The sequence below is a fragment of the Apodemus sylvaticus genome, chromosome 16 (genome assembly GCF_947179515.1).
Source record: "Apodemus sylvaticus chromosome 16, mApoSyl1.1, whole genome shotgun sequence".
Lineage (NCBI taxonomy): Eukaryota > Metazoa > Chordata > Mammalia > Rodentia > Muridae > Apodemus > Apodemus sylvaticus.
Window position 1 is genome coordinate 66,926,834 of NC_067487.1, and position 17,456 is coordinate 66,944,289.

The window sequence follows — 17,456 nt, forward strand, 5'->3', positions numbered from 1 at the left end:
CCGTGAGAAAGGTCCAGGGTCCTTCCTCGTCCTGTTCGTCTGGTTTCAGAACAACTAATGAACGAACGAGGCCCTTCACAGACCATGCTATTTGAATATCCTAACATCCGTGCTCTTGAAGCTGAGTGAAGAGTATTCAGCACGCCACCACCGTCAGAATCACCTGGGTCGGGGAAGCTAAAAATACCATGTGTCTTACAGTTTTCAAAATAATGCTAGAGAAACATAGTTAATTCAGAGGGGTTTCCATTAGGCCATGCTTCCGAGCCCCTCCCCCACTCTATCATCACCGTTCAAATAAAAAGTGACGATATTTCTGTGTCACGGGGAAGAGACCCTAGGCTATCTCCTTGACAAGTACACAGCTTACTCAGAAACTCTGCACATGTCCCAGTGAGGAAAACAGGCTGGAGACAAACATGGATCATGCCCTGTTTCCCCAGTGTCAGGACAGCCTGAGCCGAGGACTGTCTGCAGGACTGAGAGACAGGTGTGGTATTAGGGTGTACATAATAATGTTGAGAATACTTTACAAAGTTGGTAAGAAAACACAAAACCACCACCATCACCACCACCAAGCAAAATCAAGCCCACTCCATGTGACTGTTTTGGTTGTCAGTCTGGCACACAGAGAACCAATGTGAAGAGGGGGCATCATGGGGGATTGCCTAGAGTAGTTTGGCCAATGGACATGCTGTACAGGTGTGGCTTGGTTTTGCTAATTGATATAGGAAGAGCCAGCCCCTAGCGGGCACCATCATTCCTTACACTTGAGTTATTAGTTGCTCCAAGTTCCTGTCTTGAAGTACTGAAATTATAGACAACTTGAAACATGAGCCGAATGAGTAGACCTCCTTTCTGCTGGGATTGCTTTCTGCCAGGGTATTTTAATGCCAGTACTAGGAACTAAAATCATAACAGCCATATTTATGTTTTGATCCTGTTTTAGGAATTTATATACAATAACATTTATATGAAGACATTTAAAAAATGCAGATGCAGGGTCCCTATTTGAGAACCCTAATGCAAACCCTTGGGGATAGGAGATGCACAGGCCTGGATATCTGCCCAGGAACTCCATGGGGCTGGAGCAGTGAGTGCATCTTTAGCTAAAAAACAAAACAAACAAACAAAAAAAACCCCAAGAGATCCCAGTTGGAAATTTCCACCCTGCATTGCATGCTCAGCTGATCCTTACAGCCTCGGAATACAGAAGATAAGTATAATAGACACCGGATATTTGAGTCATCTGGGGGATACATGGAAGCAGCGAGGGCAACATCAGGTTCAGGATGGATGAGAGGAATCACAGAACAAGGAGCAGGGTACCCTCACTGTTTGCACACATGCAGCCAGTATTTGCTTGTTAAAGACATGCAGGGCACATTTTACATGGTATTTCATAGTTATTCTTTAGCCTCTAATGCTCAAGAGAGGTTAGCACAGGAGCACAAATTGAAACTATTGAAGTTGGGCTTGGATTTCAACAGGTGCTGAACCAGGAATAGGCAGCTGCTATGGATCTGGGAGCAGAGTGGATTGCTCCGCCCCCCTCGCTCCCCCATCTTAGAGTCTTACCACCTTGTGGTGATCACTGTTGGATGCCTACTTCCTAATTAGTTGGTGCTGTTAGCTGGCTGTCTAGAAGCAGCTGCTTTGTAATCCCAACCTGGATTCTTCTAGACTAAGTTGTGCGGGGGTGGGGGTGGGGTGGGGAGGTGCGCTTTCACATCAGGGAAAGTTATTATTGCCTAGGTGACTGCCTAGTGCAAGGCCCGCAAAAAGCTACGGATATAAATCTGGGTTTTTCCAGTTCTTAGTGCCCTGCCAAATAAAAATAATTCTGGCTTTTCATAGGTTCATCCAAGTGCCCTTCTGTTAAAAGTGGAAGGAAGGATAGAGTTGGGAAAGCCATGTCCTCTCAACAAGTTCCGGGTGGCGCAATGAGTGATATGTCATTTACTGTATAGTTTTCGATAGTCATTCCCTTCACTGGGAAGAAAAAAAGGAGAATATCAGGAAGTGTGTGTTCTCCATCTAAAAGCCTGAAAATAAAAGGCAACAATTTCCCTTCCACTGTCAGTAACTTAAAGACCTGGGTCGATAGACTCTGCCACCTACTCGGCCGTCCCACGCCCCCCATCATTTATGAGTGTGGAGGGAGGATTGAAGGCAGGGACCGCCACCTCCCACCCCCCACCCCCCCACCCCCGCACTGAATGTTGTCTTTTCTTGGAGCAACTCCGGATCCTCAGCGCGAAGCCGCTTTCCGTGACTTAGCAGTAACCTGGGGTCGGCGGGACCGGCTGGGTTTCCCAGGTGGGGGTGTGTGTGGCACGGGTGTTTTAAGTTGTTCTAGGGTTTTTCCCTCTCTGGAGTCTGGAATCTTTAGCCTCTGCGGCAGATGTTTCCCACCTCGGCTACTCCCTCTCCAAGTGTCGTATCTCCCACCTGCCACGTGGGACCTGCGCGTACCGTCCTCCCTTACACAGGCCACCACCCCTTCCCCAAACCGCACTAGGTGGGTCCACAACCCAGGGCTTGTAACCTGCCCTCCGCCTGTGCTCGCCCTTCGGTCGGAGGCAGAGCCCGGAGCGCAGATCCAGGCGGGAAGGGACGGCCGGATGGCTGGGCGCCGCGGGCCTCCGCCGCACCGGGCATGCTCAGTGGCACGGCCGGCTCGGTGGCCCGCGAGCTGCACCCGGATCTGTGCGGCGGCGGCGGCGGCGGCGGCGGCGGCGGCGGCGACGTGAGCGCGCAGGGGGGCGGCGGCCTCGCCTCGTCTGTGTCTCGGCGCCGGGCTCGGGTGGGTGACGCGCAGTGCCGGGGCAATGTCGGATTTTGACAGCAACCCGTTTGCGGATCCGGATCTCAACAACCCGTTCAAGGTGAGCGCCGGGCCGCGGCCCTGGCCCGCGTTGGGCGTCGCGGTGCCCGCGGAGGCCCTGCCGGGAGGGTCTCGGGTCGCAGCGTCACCGGCCGCACCACCAGCCTGGAGGCTCGCACCGGGCCGCGGAGCGACCGGACCGGGAGCCGGGTCCGCAGCGGAGTGGGGCACGCGTGGCCGCCACTAGTCGGCTCGGCTCGGCGGGCCGCGGGGCGGGGGCCGGGAGGCCGGGGCGCCCGGGGCTGGGGTTGTCATGGGGACTTGGCACCGACGCTGCGTGCCGGTGACGGCCAAGGTGTGCGGGAGAGAGGCGCGGGTACTCGGACGCTGCGATGAAAGGATAAAGGGGTGTTTTTATTATCGAAACTCGGTTGCTCCCGGAGCCACCAGTGGCGCTGCTGGAGGCCCCCCTCCTCACCGGGCCCAGCTTAGGGGACCGAGCATCAGACAGAAGTTAAAAATAAATAAACATCTGGAAACAATAGTGCACGCGGGCATCTCCCCACCTAGCTGCTGTTAGCGAGGTGGACCCTGGGCCATTTTCCAAGCTGGGAGTGCGTCACCGGGGATCCGAGCTGTTTGAGGATTCCGTTCCTCACGTGAGTGAGTTGCTTTCCTTCTTGGAGTGGACATGATCCCCAGCCTCCGAAGGGCTTGGCACAGAAATAAATGCCCAGGCAGGCCATTTAAATGTTGGTCATCTGCTCTAAAATTTAATGCCGCGTCCGAGAACTTTGCCTTGAAAAGTACTTTGGGTTTCTTAAAAGACTTTGAGGCATAGCAAGGCGATTTCTTCCAACTGTTGGCTTGGTTAGTTGTTTCTTAATTTCTCTGACTATGTGCAGCTCAAACTGTAATTTGTAGTCGGTGAAATAGGAACTAATTTGTGGCGACCTAAGTGTTGCTTCTGGCCTGTTGGGTTTACCTCTTTTTAGTCCTTTTGTGGCTTACACCGAAGCAAAAAGCACCCCTGTTCTGATTAACCTCATGACTTCATAAAGGATTCTTTTAATGAAATTATCCCGTGCATACCTGACAGCTGGACCCGTTTTGCAAAACTACAGAGAAAGCCCTGCCACGGTTGACTGTAACTTCCAACCCCTCCTCCTCCCCCTCCATCGTTTGCTGTTTTGTTTTTCATTGTTGTTGCTTTGAGGCAGGGTCTCACTGGGTAGTGTACCTGGCTTTGGCACTTTCTACCTTCTACCACAGCCTGACAAACGCTGTAATCACACATAAAGCAACTCGGGTACATTTTAAAGGACATTCCATGCTCCCCAACCCCTGGAGTTTTGATTTATTTACTATTGGACTCACTTCCATGAAGTGAAAAATTGTATTATTCTTATATTATGGATATCCAAAAGAAACATCTCATAATTTGTCAAGTGAGTGTCATTTAAAAATAATTAAAGATGAAACATTAAGAACCCATTAGCCTCTCCTAACGCAGATAATTCAGGGATGCTGTTTTTAAGCATTTAACCACAAGGCTGTTGGGCTTATTTCTGCCTATCCATTTCACGGTTCCTTTCAGATTAGTCTCTTGTTAGGGCAAGATCCTGGATTTTCTGATCAGAAATTGGTATTTTGTAATATGTAATGTTACCGTGACACCTTCTGTTTCTGCTGGGCATAAGGTTGCTGTGGTAATTCTAAACACAGTAGTTTTTAAGTATTAATCATAGAAGAAAATGAATAACTTTTTCTGTTTCTGTAAAGGAGATGCATTCAGGACAGTGATTATCCATGTCCGTAGAATGCTCTAAAGGCTGGATAATTTGTGTCTGAGGAGGTTTGGTTGAACATTTGTACTATAGTTCACCACTTGTACTGACTGTCACACCACAGACAGTGTCCCTCGCATTATCTTTGCATTAGTAGCTAGTCACCCACCCTTCTGTCTCTCAAAGTAACCTTTATATCTACAGGAGGTTCCTTTCCTTCTGCTTCATTTTGTGTAGAAGTATCTTTTGAAATAATACTTCTTGTTCATGCCCTTGTTTACAAAGTTCCCAGGATTCTTACTGTTACTTTCTGGTCGATTTTCTTTTTAAATCTTACTGTTGACATTTTTTTTAATCCATGCTCCATAGTTCATTTTTACTTGATGTTGGTTTGTGTGTTTGGTTTTGGAGACTCTTGTAGCAAAAGCTGGCCTTGAATTCCTGATGAGTGGACTAAGGGCCTTGGCCAGCGCTCTTCAGGCCTCCAGGATATTGTTTCCTCTCTGCACTGTTGTGTTAGGAACACTTTTGTAGACATCTTCATTTGAGTCATGTCCTGAAAATCATTCAGCATCGAATCTCCTAGGATGATCTAAGGCTTACTTGATTTTATTGCTTTGCTGGTGTCAGTTTGTCTTCTTTGAGCACCTGTTTTACCCCAGTGACTGTGGTGGGCCTAGTGAATGGCTTTATGACATTTCAGGGTCTTTTATTATACATAAGGAGGTTGAAAGAATTAAAAATGTATGGTAATCCAAAACAATATTAATTTTTGGAAATTCATAAAAATCCATTGTTTTTGAATTGTTAAAATGTGACTTGAAAGCCAGAAAAGGGCTGTTCATAGTGATGCATGCCTGATCCCAGCATTCTGAATGTGGAGGCAGGAGGATTACCAAGTTTGAGGCCAGCATGGTTGATGTAGTGAATTGAAGGCTGGCCACAGCTAACATGGGGAGACCCTGTCCCCAAAAGTGGAATAAAATAAAAGTATTTTGTGCATACTCAACCTGTAGCTTGGGAACAGTTGCTATATGTGTCTTATTCAGTTTCCGCCTAGCCAACAGATATTGCAGCAGTATTCCTAATGTTGTGAATATTAGTCTAATACAGAGGTCAGGCATGCCTGTAGGGTGAAGGGAGTGTTTACTAACGAGCAGAGGCCCATGTAGAGACTTCTGTAATTGGTCAAAAGTTAAGTGAGTAAGGGTGGAAGGGGGGACGCTTGTTCAGAGGGCAACATTATAAGGGGCAAAGGTATCTTTAGGCTTTCTAATATGTTTTGTCCCTTAGTGTAATTGAATTAGATAAATAATAGAAGTAATATTTAAGACACTAGGGAATCAGAATTCAGAGCTTGGAAGTACATCCTCAGATATATTTGGTTAGGACTATGGATAGCAAGACTACTTTTGTGTGTGGACTTTGGTTAGACTGTACAGTGTCCAGGTTCCTAGTCCATTGTTGGTAGTGCCTTATAAGGTTGTTTGTTTTTAAAAACGTATTACTGTGTGTGTGTGTGTGTGTGAGTGTGTGTGTGAGTGTGTGTGTGAGTGTGTGTGTGAGTGTGTGTGTGAGTGTGTGTGTGTGTGAGTATGAGTGTGAGGGTGTGAGTGTGTGAGGGTATGAGTGTGTGAGGGTATGAGTGTGTGAGGGTGTATGTGTGAGGGTGTATGTAAGTGTGAGGGTGTATGTAAGTGTGAGGGTGTGTGTAAGTGTGAGGGTGTGTGTAAGTGTGAGTGTGTGTGTAAGTGTGAGTGTGTGAGTGTGTGTGAGTGTGAGTGAGTGTGAGTGTGTGTGTGTGTATGTGTGTATGAGTGGGCTGCCAGTGCTACAGTGTGCACGTGGAGGTCAGAGGACAAAGCTGTCCAGTTTCCCCTTCCACCTTTATGTAGATTCTAGGGGCTCAAATCCAGGTCCCTGGTTTGTGCAGGAGACCGTTACAGGTCGAGTTGTTCACTAGCTCTGCTCCTTACTCTTAATCAGGAGCTGAGGCTTGAGGCCCTGTGGAGTGGGAGCAGAGGGAGGTTTAGTGTGAGCTCCGGGCTTTGAAAAGGTTTGAAAAGGGTCTTGGTTCTGGTTTTATCACTAACCAGCTGTGACTCCCAGGAAAGTCACTTAGTCTTTAAGGCTCAGCAACCTTTCCCTACAGTAGGAGAAAGTGTCTTGTGCTGCTGATTTTATGTCAGTGTGCACAGGCTAGAGTCATTTGAGAGGAGGGAACCCCAACTGAGAAAATATCTCCCTAAGATCAGGCTAGAGGCAAGCAGTGGTTCTCAGCTTGTTGACCAAGACCCCTTGGGGGGGGGTCACATATCAGATATACTACATATTAGATATTAGTCTTCATAATAGTAGAAAATTACAGTTATGAAGTAGTAACAAAATAATTGTATTTTTGGGGATCTCTAAAGCGTGAGGAACTGTATTAAAGGGTCACAACATTAGGAAGATTGAGAACCACTTCTGTAGAACATTTTTCTCAGGGATTGATGTGGGAGGGCCCAGTTCAGCCATGCCATTGGGATCGAGTCAGTAAGTAGTACTCTTCAATGGCCTGTCTGTCCTCAATGGCCTGTCTGTCAGCCAGCTGCTGCTTCCAGATTCCTGCCCTGTTTGAGTTCCTGCACTGACTTTTGTTTACCTGGAAGTGTCAGCTGAAGTAAAAGCTTTCCTCCCCAAGTTGCTTTGACATGGTGTTTTCTTACAGCAGTAGGAACTACTAGGACTCTGTGCTCCATAGGAGTCCTCCCAGGATCTGAGGACTGTATGGGAGCACAGAGAAAGTGCTCAGTGCTTGGTGGCTTTGATAAGGTGCTAGTGTTTAGTTCATTACCAGTATCGGGTGCTTTATCCTTGGTTACCTGCTAGGCTCTAGGTCTAGACCAAGGTTATCTAAACTTTAGTGTTTTTTTTTTTCCACTGTACATGTCTTTCTCTAATCATTTTTTATTGTAAAGTTTTCATTAGTGCCATGTGTGTGTTTGTGTGCATATACCACTGTGTATGTGTGGAGGTCAGAGGACAGCCTTGGCTGTCTCCTTTCATGTTTGCATGGGGTCCTGGGGTCAAAACCTGGTTGTCAAGCTCATGTGTAAGTACATATCTACAGGCTCAGCTGTCTTACCATCCTCTACCTTATGTTCGGAGACATAGTCTCTCACCAGACCTGCAGCTCAGTGATTGGCTAGACCAGCTGGCCTAGTTCTTCCTGTCTGCCCTTCCAGTGCCAGGATTGCCTGGCTTTTATGGGAGTGGTCAGCTCTGATCTCTCTAGTTCCTGGAAACAGCATGTTGTTATGATCTATTTTATAAGTTGTTCATCTCTAATATTACCTAATTTATAAATTAAACTTCATTACGGGTATGTATGTGTATAAAAATACATAGTTTAGATACAGTGTGACTTATAATGCTTTGCAGAATGTCTCAGCAGCTACTGTAATCGTTTTTTGTTTTTCTCTTTTGTTGAAGTCCAGAGGATGGAGGCCAGGGCCTGGAACACATTGAGCAAGTGCTCTCCTGCAGAGCTAGGTCCTGCCCTCTGACCTGTAATCTTTAAGATAGCCTGTACAGTAGTGTGCTTCCTGACCTTACTTTTTACTTAGAGTAATTTTCCTAGCATCTTAAGAATTGAGCTGAGCCGGATGGGGTAGCCTGCACCTGCAGGAGTTTGAGGCCAGCGGGGCTTTTTTTTTCTTTTCTTTTTTAGAAAGATCTGTGGACAAGAATTTCAAGAACTTTGTCACTAAAATGTTTCCCATAATTCAAGGTTACTAATCAGCAGTCAGGCAGCTATGATAAAATACATCACACTGGGTTGTTTGTAAACAGCAGGGGGTTATTACTCTTCAATCCAGAAGCTGGAGATTCCAAGACGGAGGCTCTAACAGATTCAGTCAGACAGGCCTCGCATGAGATGGCACTTCCTGGGCCCTCTCTTTAAGGGTATTAATTCAGTCTGTGAGGCCACAGCCCTTGTGACTTAACTACCTCTGAAGGGCTCTACCTTGTGTAGTATCGCCTTAGCTTTAGGCTTTAACGTTTATGGAGGGGAGGCATATTCAGATCCCAGGGTCATTTGTTTTCAGTTTGTAACATGGATGGTGGCATCTGTCTTGTCTCATGTTTATAGGGACATTTGCAGTGATCTCTCTCCTCCACCCATTTAAAATTTGGAGTCTGGACACTGGAAAGCATTTCAGTAACACTTCAGTATTTTTTCTGCAGTAGCTACATTCTGAGGACCTTATCTTTCCCTATTACTTAGGGACACAGTGATTCATCCATGTCACCTGTCTGAGTCTGGGCTCTGTTGTCCTTGGGTTACCACTTTTGATTTATTGATTATATTTGAGTTAGGTGCTGCTATTAAAATGCAGCACTATTTACCACTGCCTCAGTTTTCCCTTTAGTCTAAACAATGGCCAAACACAGTGGCTTTCAAACAGTCAGCTGCTTGTTGGTAGCCTCACGTTTGAGCTAGAGTTGATGGCTTTTTTTTTAAATGTGTTTTAGTTATTTGACATCTTGAATGTGTGGTTTAAGGGGCTTTCGGTTCACTGCCCGCTTGTCACCTGGAGCTGCTGGGGCGGCCAGCGGTTGAGATGTTTTCCCAGTGTGGTGTCTTTGCTGGGCACAGCCTGGACTCTGCAATCACAAAGGCACAATGTCGAAGTGGACAAGAACAGAGGCTTTAGGGGTTATGGGGTCAGAAGCCACTCCTGCTATTGGTCGACATAAGCTCCAAGTCACCTTAGATTTTAAAAGCGAGGTGACAGGGGAATCAGGCTCCATTTCTTGACAAGAATGCCGCCTCTCCTGAGAGGAGCCTGTGGACTGAAAAGCTCAACCTGGCATAAAATGTTGAGACAGGTACTGAGGGAGCTCTGTAGGCAGGCTCCATACAGTAGAGGGGGAGTGGGCGGCACCCAGCAGCCGCCGTCTCTGGCTCATTCCGCATCCATTGGGGACATGGTAGCTCCCGTCAGAGGAGGTTTGCTGGGTTCCTCGAGTCAGATCCGTTCTACCTTCTTCTGGTTTTCAATGTTCTCTCAAGAAGCCTTTTTCCACTACTGAACTCTGGGGGTCAGAAGCCAGTTCTCATTTTGAAATATCTCCTCCTTTCAGTCTTGCTGATGTAAGTCTCTTTTAACAGTTTTCATTAATATTATGTGAGTTAAAACCACGCTTCAAAAGCATCTCTCCAGTCGGCGTTTGAGACAGGCCTTCCGTCCGTGGGTGCTCCGTAGTGTCAGGTGCTCAGGGTCAGCCTGTGTAGAAGTGCTTCCACCCTCTTGGGTGTTTTCTGTGTCTGGAGGACGCCCAGTATGGTACAGGGAGAAGCTGCTGTGCCTTTAAAGCCAGCATTCAGGCACAGGTTTATTTAGGGATCATCATAGTTAGCTCGAGTTGTCAACTTGACATGCCTTCAAAGAGAACTCAGTTGAGCAATTGCCTCTCTCTTTGAGGCATTTTCCTATTGCTAATTGATGCCGGAGGGTCCAGCCCCTGTTGGCACCCCTCCCTCCATCTTGAGCAGGTGGTCCTGGGTTGTATAAAGAAGGTAGGTGAGGAGTCCAGGGGAAACAAGTCAGTAAGAATCGGTTTCTGTGCTCTCTGCTTGAGCTCCTGCCCTCGGGCTCCTGCCCACGGGCTCCTGTCCACGGGCTCCTGCCCTCGGGCCCCTGCCCACGGGCCCCTGCCCTCGGGTTCCTGCCCTCGGGCCCCTGCCCTCGGGCCCCTGCCCACGGGCCCCTGCCCTCGGGCCCCTGCCCTCGGGTTCCTGCCCTCGGGCTCCTGCCCTCGGGCCCCTGCCCTCGGGCTCCTGCCCACAGGCTCCTGCCCACAGGCTCCTGCCCACAGGCTCCTGCCCTCAGGCTCCTGCCCACAGGCCCCTGCCCTCAGGCCCCTGCCCTCAGGCCCCTGCCCTCAGGTTCCTGCCCTCAGGTTCCTGCCCTCAGGTTCCTGCCCACAGGCCCCTGCCCTCAGGTTCCTGCCCACAGGCCCCTGCCCTCAGGCCCCTGCCCTCAGGCTCCTGCCCTCAGGCTCCTGCCCTCAGGTTCCTGCCCTCAGGTTCCTGCCCTCAGGTTCCTGCCCACAGGCTCCTGCCCTCAGGCTCCTGCCCTCAGGCTCCTGCCCTCAGGCTCCTGCCCACAGGCTCCTGCCCACAGGCTCCTGCCCTCAGGCTCCTGCCCACAGGCTCCTGCCCACAGGCTCCTGCCCTCAGGCTCCTGCCCTCAGGCTCCTGCCCTCAGGTTCCTGCCCACAGGCTCCTGCCCTCAGGCTCCTGCCCTCAGGCTCCTGCCCTCAGGCTCCTGCCCACAGGTTCCTGCCCTCAGGCTCCTGCCCACAGGCTCCTGCCCTCAGGCCCCTGCCCACAGGTTCCTGCCCACAGGTTCCTGCTTGGTTTCCCTTGATGCTGGCTTGTAACCTGTAAGCCCATCAGTGCTTTCCTCTCAGTGGTTTTGGCCAGGATGCTCCATCACAATGGCAGGAAAGCAAGCTAGAACAGGCGCATAGCTGTAACAGCAGTCATTCTTGTGGTGATGATTGTGGACACTGAATTGTTCTTCAGCTTATGTTATTAAATATGTTTAAGTGTGGTTAGTATTTTATAGTACTGCATGTATATCTGATAAACTTAGTGGTTCTTTTCTTTGTATGTTTGTGGGTGTGTGCGAATGACATTGTGTTTGTGGGATTATGGGTGGACAGGGTGTGTGATGGATGTTGTTGTGCAGGTCACAAACAGCCTTTGGTGTGAATCCTTTCCTTTACCTAGTTGGAGACAGAGCTCTTGTTGTTCACTGCTGTGGACATCACTGTCTGGGGATTATTCTCCTGTGTCTGCCTCCCCTCTTGGCATAGAGCACTGGGATTCAGATGCGGGCACTGCACCTGGCTTTACCTGGATTCTAGGCATTTGAAGTCAAGTGCTCCCTGTTAGTGGCAGCTGCTGTACGCTGAGATGTCCTAGTCCTAACTGTTTTTATTACGATGATCCACCACTTTGATATAGTTGCTAAAGATATATGTATTGGATTAATGATGAGTGACAGGTTCCAAAAACCTAATTCTACAATTTTTTGCTCTAGTGTAGTCACTTAGTTACTGTTCTCGTCAGCTGAGTACATTGTGAGAGTGGTTTGCAGGCGGTCCAGCGTGTCCAGTGAGAGCAGCCGGGAAGGTCCTGGAGTAAGCTGCAGGCAGCCTGAGAAGTCTCACTGAGCTGTTAGTGGATGGAAGGCTGGCCGGCAGGAAGGAGAGCTGCCAACAGGCACTTGACGTCTCCTTGTGTAGTTAAGTGAACAAACTGATTACTTGGTGCTTTAGATAAAGTATCCAAAGCTGACTGGCTTTCTGCGTAAAGGTGGACTTTGTCCCAACATAGAGATTATTTAATCAATTAGAATAGCCAGGCAATGCTTTCGTAAATATACTTCCTCCAATGCTTGATGGAATCATTCAGGCAGAAGCTGAATGCTCTATAGTGATGCCATGGTGGAGGTTTCTGTGTGGAGTCTCTCTGTTTGAGACTGCTTCGCTCCATTTCCACCACCATAGCACTTTATGACTGCGCACATTCTCTGATGTTCTGCTCTGCCTAGTAGATGCTGGAGGTGACTCTGATCATGTAAGCAAGAGAGGAGGCTCATGTTCTTAGATTGCTATGCTCTGAGACTCAGCTCCTTATGAAAGAACAGCCCTCAGTGGTTGTTCCTACTACAACTGGTTAATCATGTCCTCTGCTGAGTGATGTTGGCCTCACATGATTGAGTTTATCGGGGTACCTCTGGAGTAGGAGCTGCTTGCTCTCTCTGGGCTTCTGAGGGCTATTTTCTAAGACTTCCTCTTTTTTTTATTTATTGATTTTTTTGTTTTTTGTTTTTTGTTTTTTTGGATTTGGTTTTTTCAAGACAGGGCTTCTCTGTATAGCCCTGGCTGTCCTGGAACTCACTCTGGCCTTGAACTCAGACATCTGCTTGCCTCTGCCTTCCAGAGTGCTGGGATTACAGGTGTGCGCCCCCACTGCGTGGCTCTAGACTTCCTCTTGTGCAGTCTAGCTGCTTCTGAGCGGTAGGGACGGTGAGGGAGCAGTGTCTGTGGAAGCTGGTGGACTTTCTGTATGTGTTTTAAATGGCACCCCCACCATCCGTTTGTTTTCAGTGAAAATTGATAAACAGTAAATGCAGTGTGACTTTTTTCAAAGCTATGATGAATAAAACCTGAATTATATGTAATTTTTAATATTATGCTGGAATAGCACAGAATTATCAGGAGAGCTCTATCAACAGATGTGGAGTATAAAGCATGAAGGGGTGGGGTGGGTGTGGCTCTGTAACAAGTGCACTTGCTATTTTGTTGATTGTCTTTTGTCCCTATGGAAGACTAGACTCTATACTGTTCCATTGCTTCTGACTTTACATCTGTCCTGGGGCCAAAGCCCCGTGTAAGAGCTACCATGAGAATCCCCTGTAGACTCTCCCCAGGGGACAAGCCAGTAACCACCCTCTTGGCCTTTAGTGTTGGATCTATGTAAAAATGAAGATGATTTTGAGCCAGTGGAACTCAGAAGAAGAGTTCCTGCTTAGCATGCCCAAGGACCTGGTTTCACTCTACCGCTGGCCCCTGACCCGCTCCCATATAATGTCAGCTCGTCAGCTGCTGGACACATGGGCTGTTTTCTTTCCTATTTTGGCTGTTTTGAATAATGTTGCTGTACTTGTGCAGATCCTCATTTGAATGCTTGGTTTTCAATCACCTGGATAGTACTCAAGTCAGTGGCAGCTCTCTTCTGAGGCCCTGTGCGAGCCTTCTCCTCTGTGGCTGCTGGAGCATGCAGACTCTGTGTGTGTGGCAATGCTCCTTACTGTCTGGTGTTTATTCTGGATGTCATAGCTATTAATCCTTTTGCTTCAGCCTCTGGATGCTGGGGGTTCCAGATGTGCAGCACTGTAGTCAGCTAGAGTCTTGTGTTGGTTTGTATTCCCTGTGTTGAGGATGGTTGGTTCTACGTACATATTAGTATTGTGTATCTTTGGAGAAGTATCTGTGCACACCCTTTGCCTGTTTTGAGATTGGGCTATTTAGCTGTTTTAAAACCTGATCTAGCCGGGCAGTGGTGGCTCACACCTTTAGTCCCAGCACTTGGGAGGCAGAGGCAGGCGGATTTTTGAGTTTGAGGCCAGCCTGGTCTACAGAGTGAGTTCCAGGACAGCTAGGGCTACACAGAGAAACCCTGTCTCAAAAAACAAAAAACAAAAACCAGAAAACAAACAAACACAATAAAAACCCTGATCTAGCTCTAAGAGGGCTCTTCATCAGTTATTTGTCTTGGAAACATTTTTCCGATTTTTATTTTCTTGATGTTTTATTTTCTTGAACTTTGATCATCAAGTTGCAGTGGGGCTGTATCTGTTGTATCACTTGCTTTAGCTTGTGTGAGGCTCTGGGTTTGGTCCCCGTAACACACTTACACATACACATGGACACGTGCATATGCACAGCAGCCTTTAACTTTGATCTTACCGTGTACCTAGGACCACATGGCCTTCTTGCCTCCTCCCAGGTGCCGTGATTACAGTCTGCCACCAGACAGGACAGACCCTCTTTAGTTGTTCATATTTTGTGCTGTATCTAAACATTCTTTGCCGAGTCTGAGATAGGAGGCTTTACTCTTGTGTTTCCTTTAAGAATTTTACAGTTTTATCTAGCTCTTGCGTAGTTTCATGATTGACTTTTGGTTAATTTCTATGTGCAGTGTGAGGTAAGGGCCAACCAAGTTCATTCTTTGGCTCATGGATATCAGTTGTTCAGTACCATTCATTGAGAACACTGTTCTTTCCTGAGGTTTGTGGCACATGGCTGAACACCACAGAATCCTTTTTAATGTTCGTTCTTACAAAGGAGAATGCAATATTTGATCTACAAAACTTCTCATGTTTCATTCAAAGATGGCTGAGTCACTGGGATCCCAGAGTGTTCGTTAGCCTGCGCAGGTGTCAGCCTGGAGGTGCTAGTGTGGACCTGCCTCTACGTTGTGTGTCTATGTTATCAACTTGATAACCTTTACCTTAAAGATTCCCTTAAGAGGACGTCCTCCATTTGTTCTGCAGAACATAGGAGAATTAAGGAATTCATTTTTACTTAGTGGCAAAACCCCTGGAACTGCTCAGACTCATGAAGGAAGAAGCATACATAGGAAATGTTAGCAATTTGAGCTTCTGCCAGGTCCAGCGTTGAGTGTTGGTCCTTGTGCTACAAAGGAGAAATGTGGGTGATTATTATGAACTGATAATTTTAACTTTAATAATAGAAGCAAAATAAAATATTTTGTTTTGAAGTTTTTATTAGTATATATTAACTACACCCAGCAATGGGTTTTCCTAGGACATCTTTGTGCATTTGAACGTCTTTTGATTATGTTGACTATCCCTATAACCCTTCCTCGTTCTTTCCCCAACTCCTGCTGCTCCCTTCCCTTCTCTTCCCAAGGAGACCTCTCGCAGGGCCATGTCTGTCTGTCCCTCCTCTCCCTCCCTTCCTCTTCCCTCCTCCTCTGTTTCTTGTGACCTACAGAGTTTAATAAGTATTGCTTGTAAGAACATGGGTGAGGAGTTATTTACAGGAACATGGGTGTCTTACCAGTGGCTAAACCACTAAAGCAAACATCTCCCTACCCCCAGAAACCACAAATTGCATTTATATTCTCAGAGCGGTGTGGTCGCCATCCCCTACCCTCCCTACCACAGAGTGTCGAGTGCCTCCAGTTGCTCGGGCTTTGAGAGCTGAGTAGTACTGTGACATTGTGATGTTCTTGAGAGCTGAGTAGTACCGTGACATTGTGATGTTCTGGGTGGAAAGCCTTCTCCACACTGCACTCTGCCCTCTGGCCCTTATGTGGATTCCAGGATTCCATCTTCTCTTCCTTGATGTGCCCAAACCCTGGAGGGAAAGTTGTAGGTGTCCCATTTAGGGCTTAGTTTCCAACAGTTACTGTCAGTACTTGAGTTAGGAGTCTCTGTAGTGACCAGCTGCAAAGATAGGCCTCTCTGGTGAAGACAGAAATCAGCACAGAGATATGGGTTTAAAGAGAATTATTTAGAAGCAGTTGGATAGACACATGGGTGTTCAGTCAGCAAACAGTAGCAGATTTTTCGCTTATGACGCCTCTAACCATGGGCTTGACCACATTCACTGCCCTGTATGTGCTCCCTCCTAAGGAGCTAGCCTCAGATCCAATCTGACAGTGATTGGCTACTACAGACTTTCCGTTAGCAGCTAGCTAGTCAGTGGTGTAGCACCCAGGCTGCTTACAACTGTTGGTGACGGTGGACTCCAGCAGCCTGTCTAGCTAGCATCTTTGGGCACAGGTTCTGACTCAGTACCAATTTCTGTGTGTCCTGTGACACAGAATGTAGTCTCTTGAGCACTAGGGCTTTCCTGTCTACTGAGGAGCTGATAGCAGTGGCAGAAGCCCTGTTTGCTTTGGGGCCTCGGGGAGCTCCCGACCCAACAGGTAGGGAGGTGGCTCACCCCTTCTAGTCAGATGTTGGAATGTAAGTGGTTTTATCTACAAGATTTACTTCTTAGTGTGCTGCTGGGAATCACAGCCAGCACGATATGCAGGCTAGGCCAGCACTGTACTACTGTGCTACATTTCCTGCTATATGGTTATTAAAGATTGTGCATGTCGAACACCGTAAAAATAACACACGGCATGGAAACATTGTCTGTTAGTAAACAGACAGTGGATGTTCCTGCTTGTGCCCAGAGAAGCGAGCAGCATTTTACCTGTAGGAATCCTCGAATGGCAGTGAGAATCCTCATGGACAGTTGGAACAAATGCAAAGTGGTGACAAATAAAAGTGTTAGGTGACAGGGGACAGCACCAGTGGGTGATGAGGGTGCAGTTGTGGCATTGTCTGACAGTGTTTTTCCTTGCTTATTTTAAGTTGGTTTAACCCAATGGTTTAATATAATCTTAACTTTGATGTCTTAAGTAACCATGAATTTTAGTGAATTGCTTACAGGTAACTAACAATTATAAAATGCAAATTAACACCCTAAGCTTAATACAAGTATAATTGATGACTTTTCTATTAAAAATTTTTTAACAGAAATGTTTAGATTTGTGTCTCAGGGTAGTTTAACATTTAGAATTGATTTTATAAGAGAATGTGCTTTGAACTATGTGCATCATAAGCAGACATTTGGGCTTTTGCACTGATGTTAGGGGAATTTGAAGGAAGAAATAGATGAAACTTTGAAGACATTTGTCTTCCGGATGAAGAGAGTCAGAAAAAAGCCAAGTTGCTTAGGTGCCTTAGACAAATTCCTTGATTTCCTGCCTTCAGAATCTGCTGCTGCTTATCTTCTTCCTTTTACTCTCACAGGATGGGCGTGCCAAGGAGTTAGCTGAAAGGAAGCCCACTGCAGGCTTACCTTTGGTTGCAACGTGACATTATTCCTTCCTTCATCCTCAAAGGGTCTATTTTCTAAGGCACTCTCAAATTTTTATTAACTTTTAAAACTTTTTGGTAGTAACAGAAATAGTAATGAAAGGAAAATATAAATTATTGACTACCTTCCAAAGCTTCAGGGATTTTAGAAGCTATTATGTATCGCAGTGTGAACTGAGAGGAAGTGAGGACGTTCTTACCTTTGTGACCACTTACCTGGGGATATAGTGTTCACTCACAAGAGGCGTGGTCTTGCTGTTTAACCTGACAGGTGTTTGAAAAGAACATTTTGTGTTCTTTTCATTACATTTGCATGAATAGATTTTTAAAGTTATGATTACTTTTGAAGTCATGGAAAGCCAGCAGGAGATAAATCTC

General features: G+C 47.1%; 1 protein-coding gene across 1 annotated transcript in view; it reads left to right on the plus strand.

Moving 5' to 3' along the window:
* The first annotated feature begins 2,676 nt into the window (after positions 1 to 2,676).
* The window catches only part of Scamp1 (secretory carrier membrane protein 1), an 88,118-nt gene continuing 73,338 nt past the window's right edge, over positions 2,677 to 17,456 (plus strand). The window contains exon 1 of the mRNA XM_052159717.1: positions 2,677 to 2,888. Coding sequence (XP_052015677.1) covers positions 2,832 to 2,888 — 57 coding nt within the window. The 5' untranslated portion in view covers positions 2,677 to 2,831. The remainder of the gene's footprint in view (positions 2,889 to 17,456) is intronic.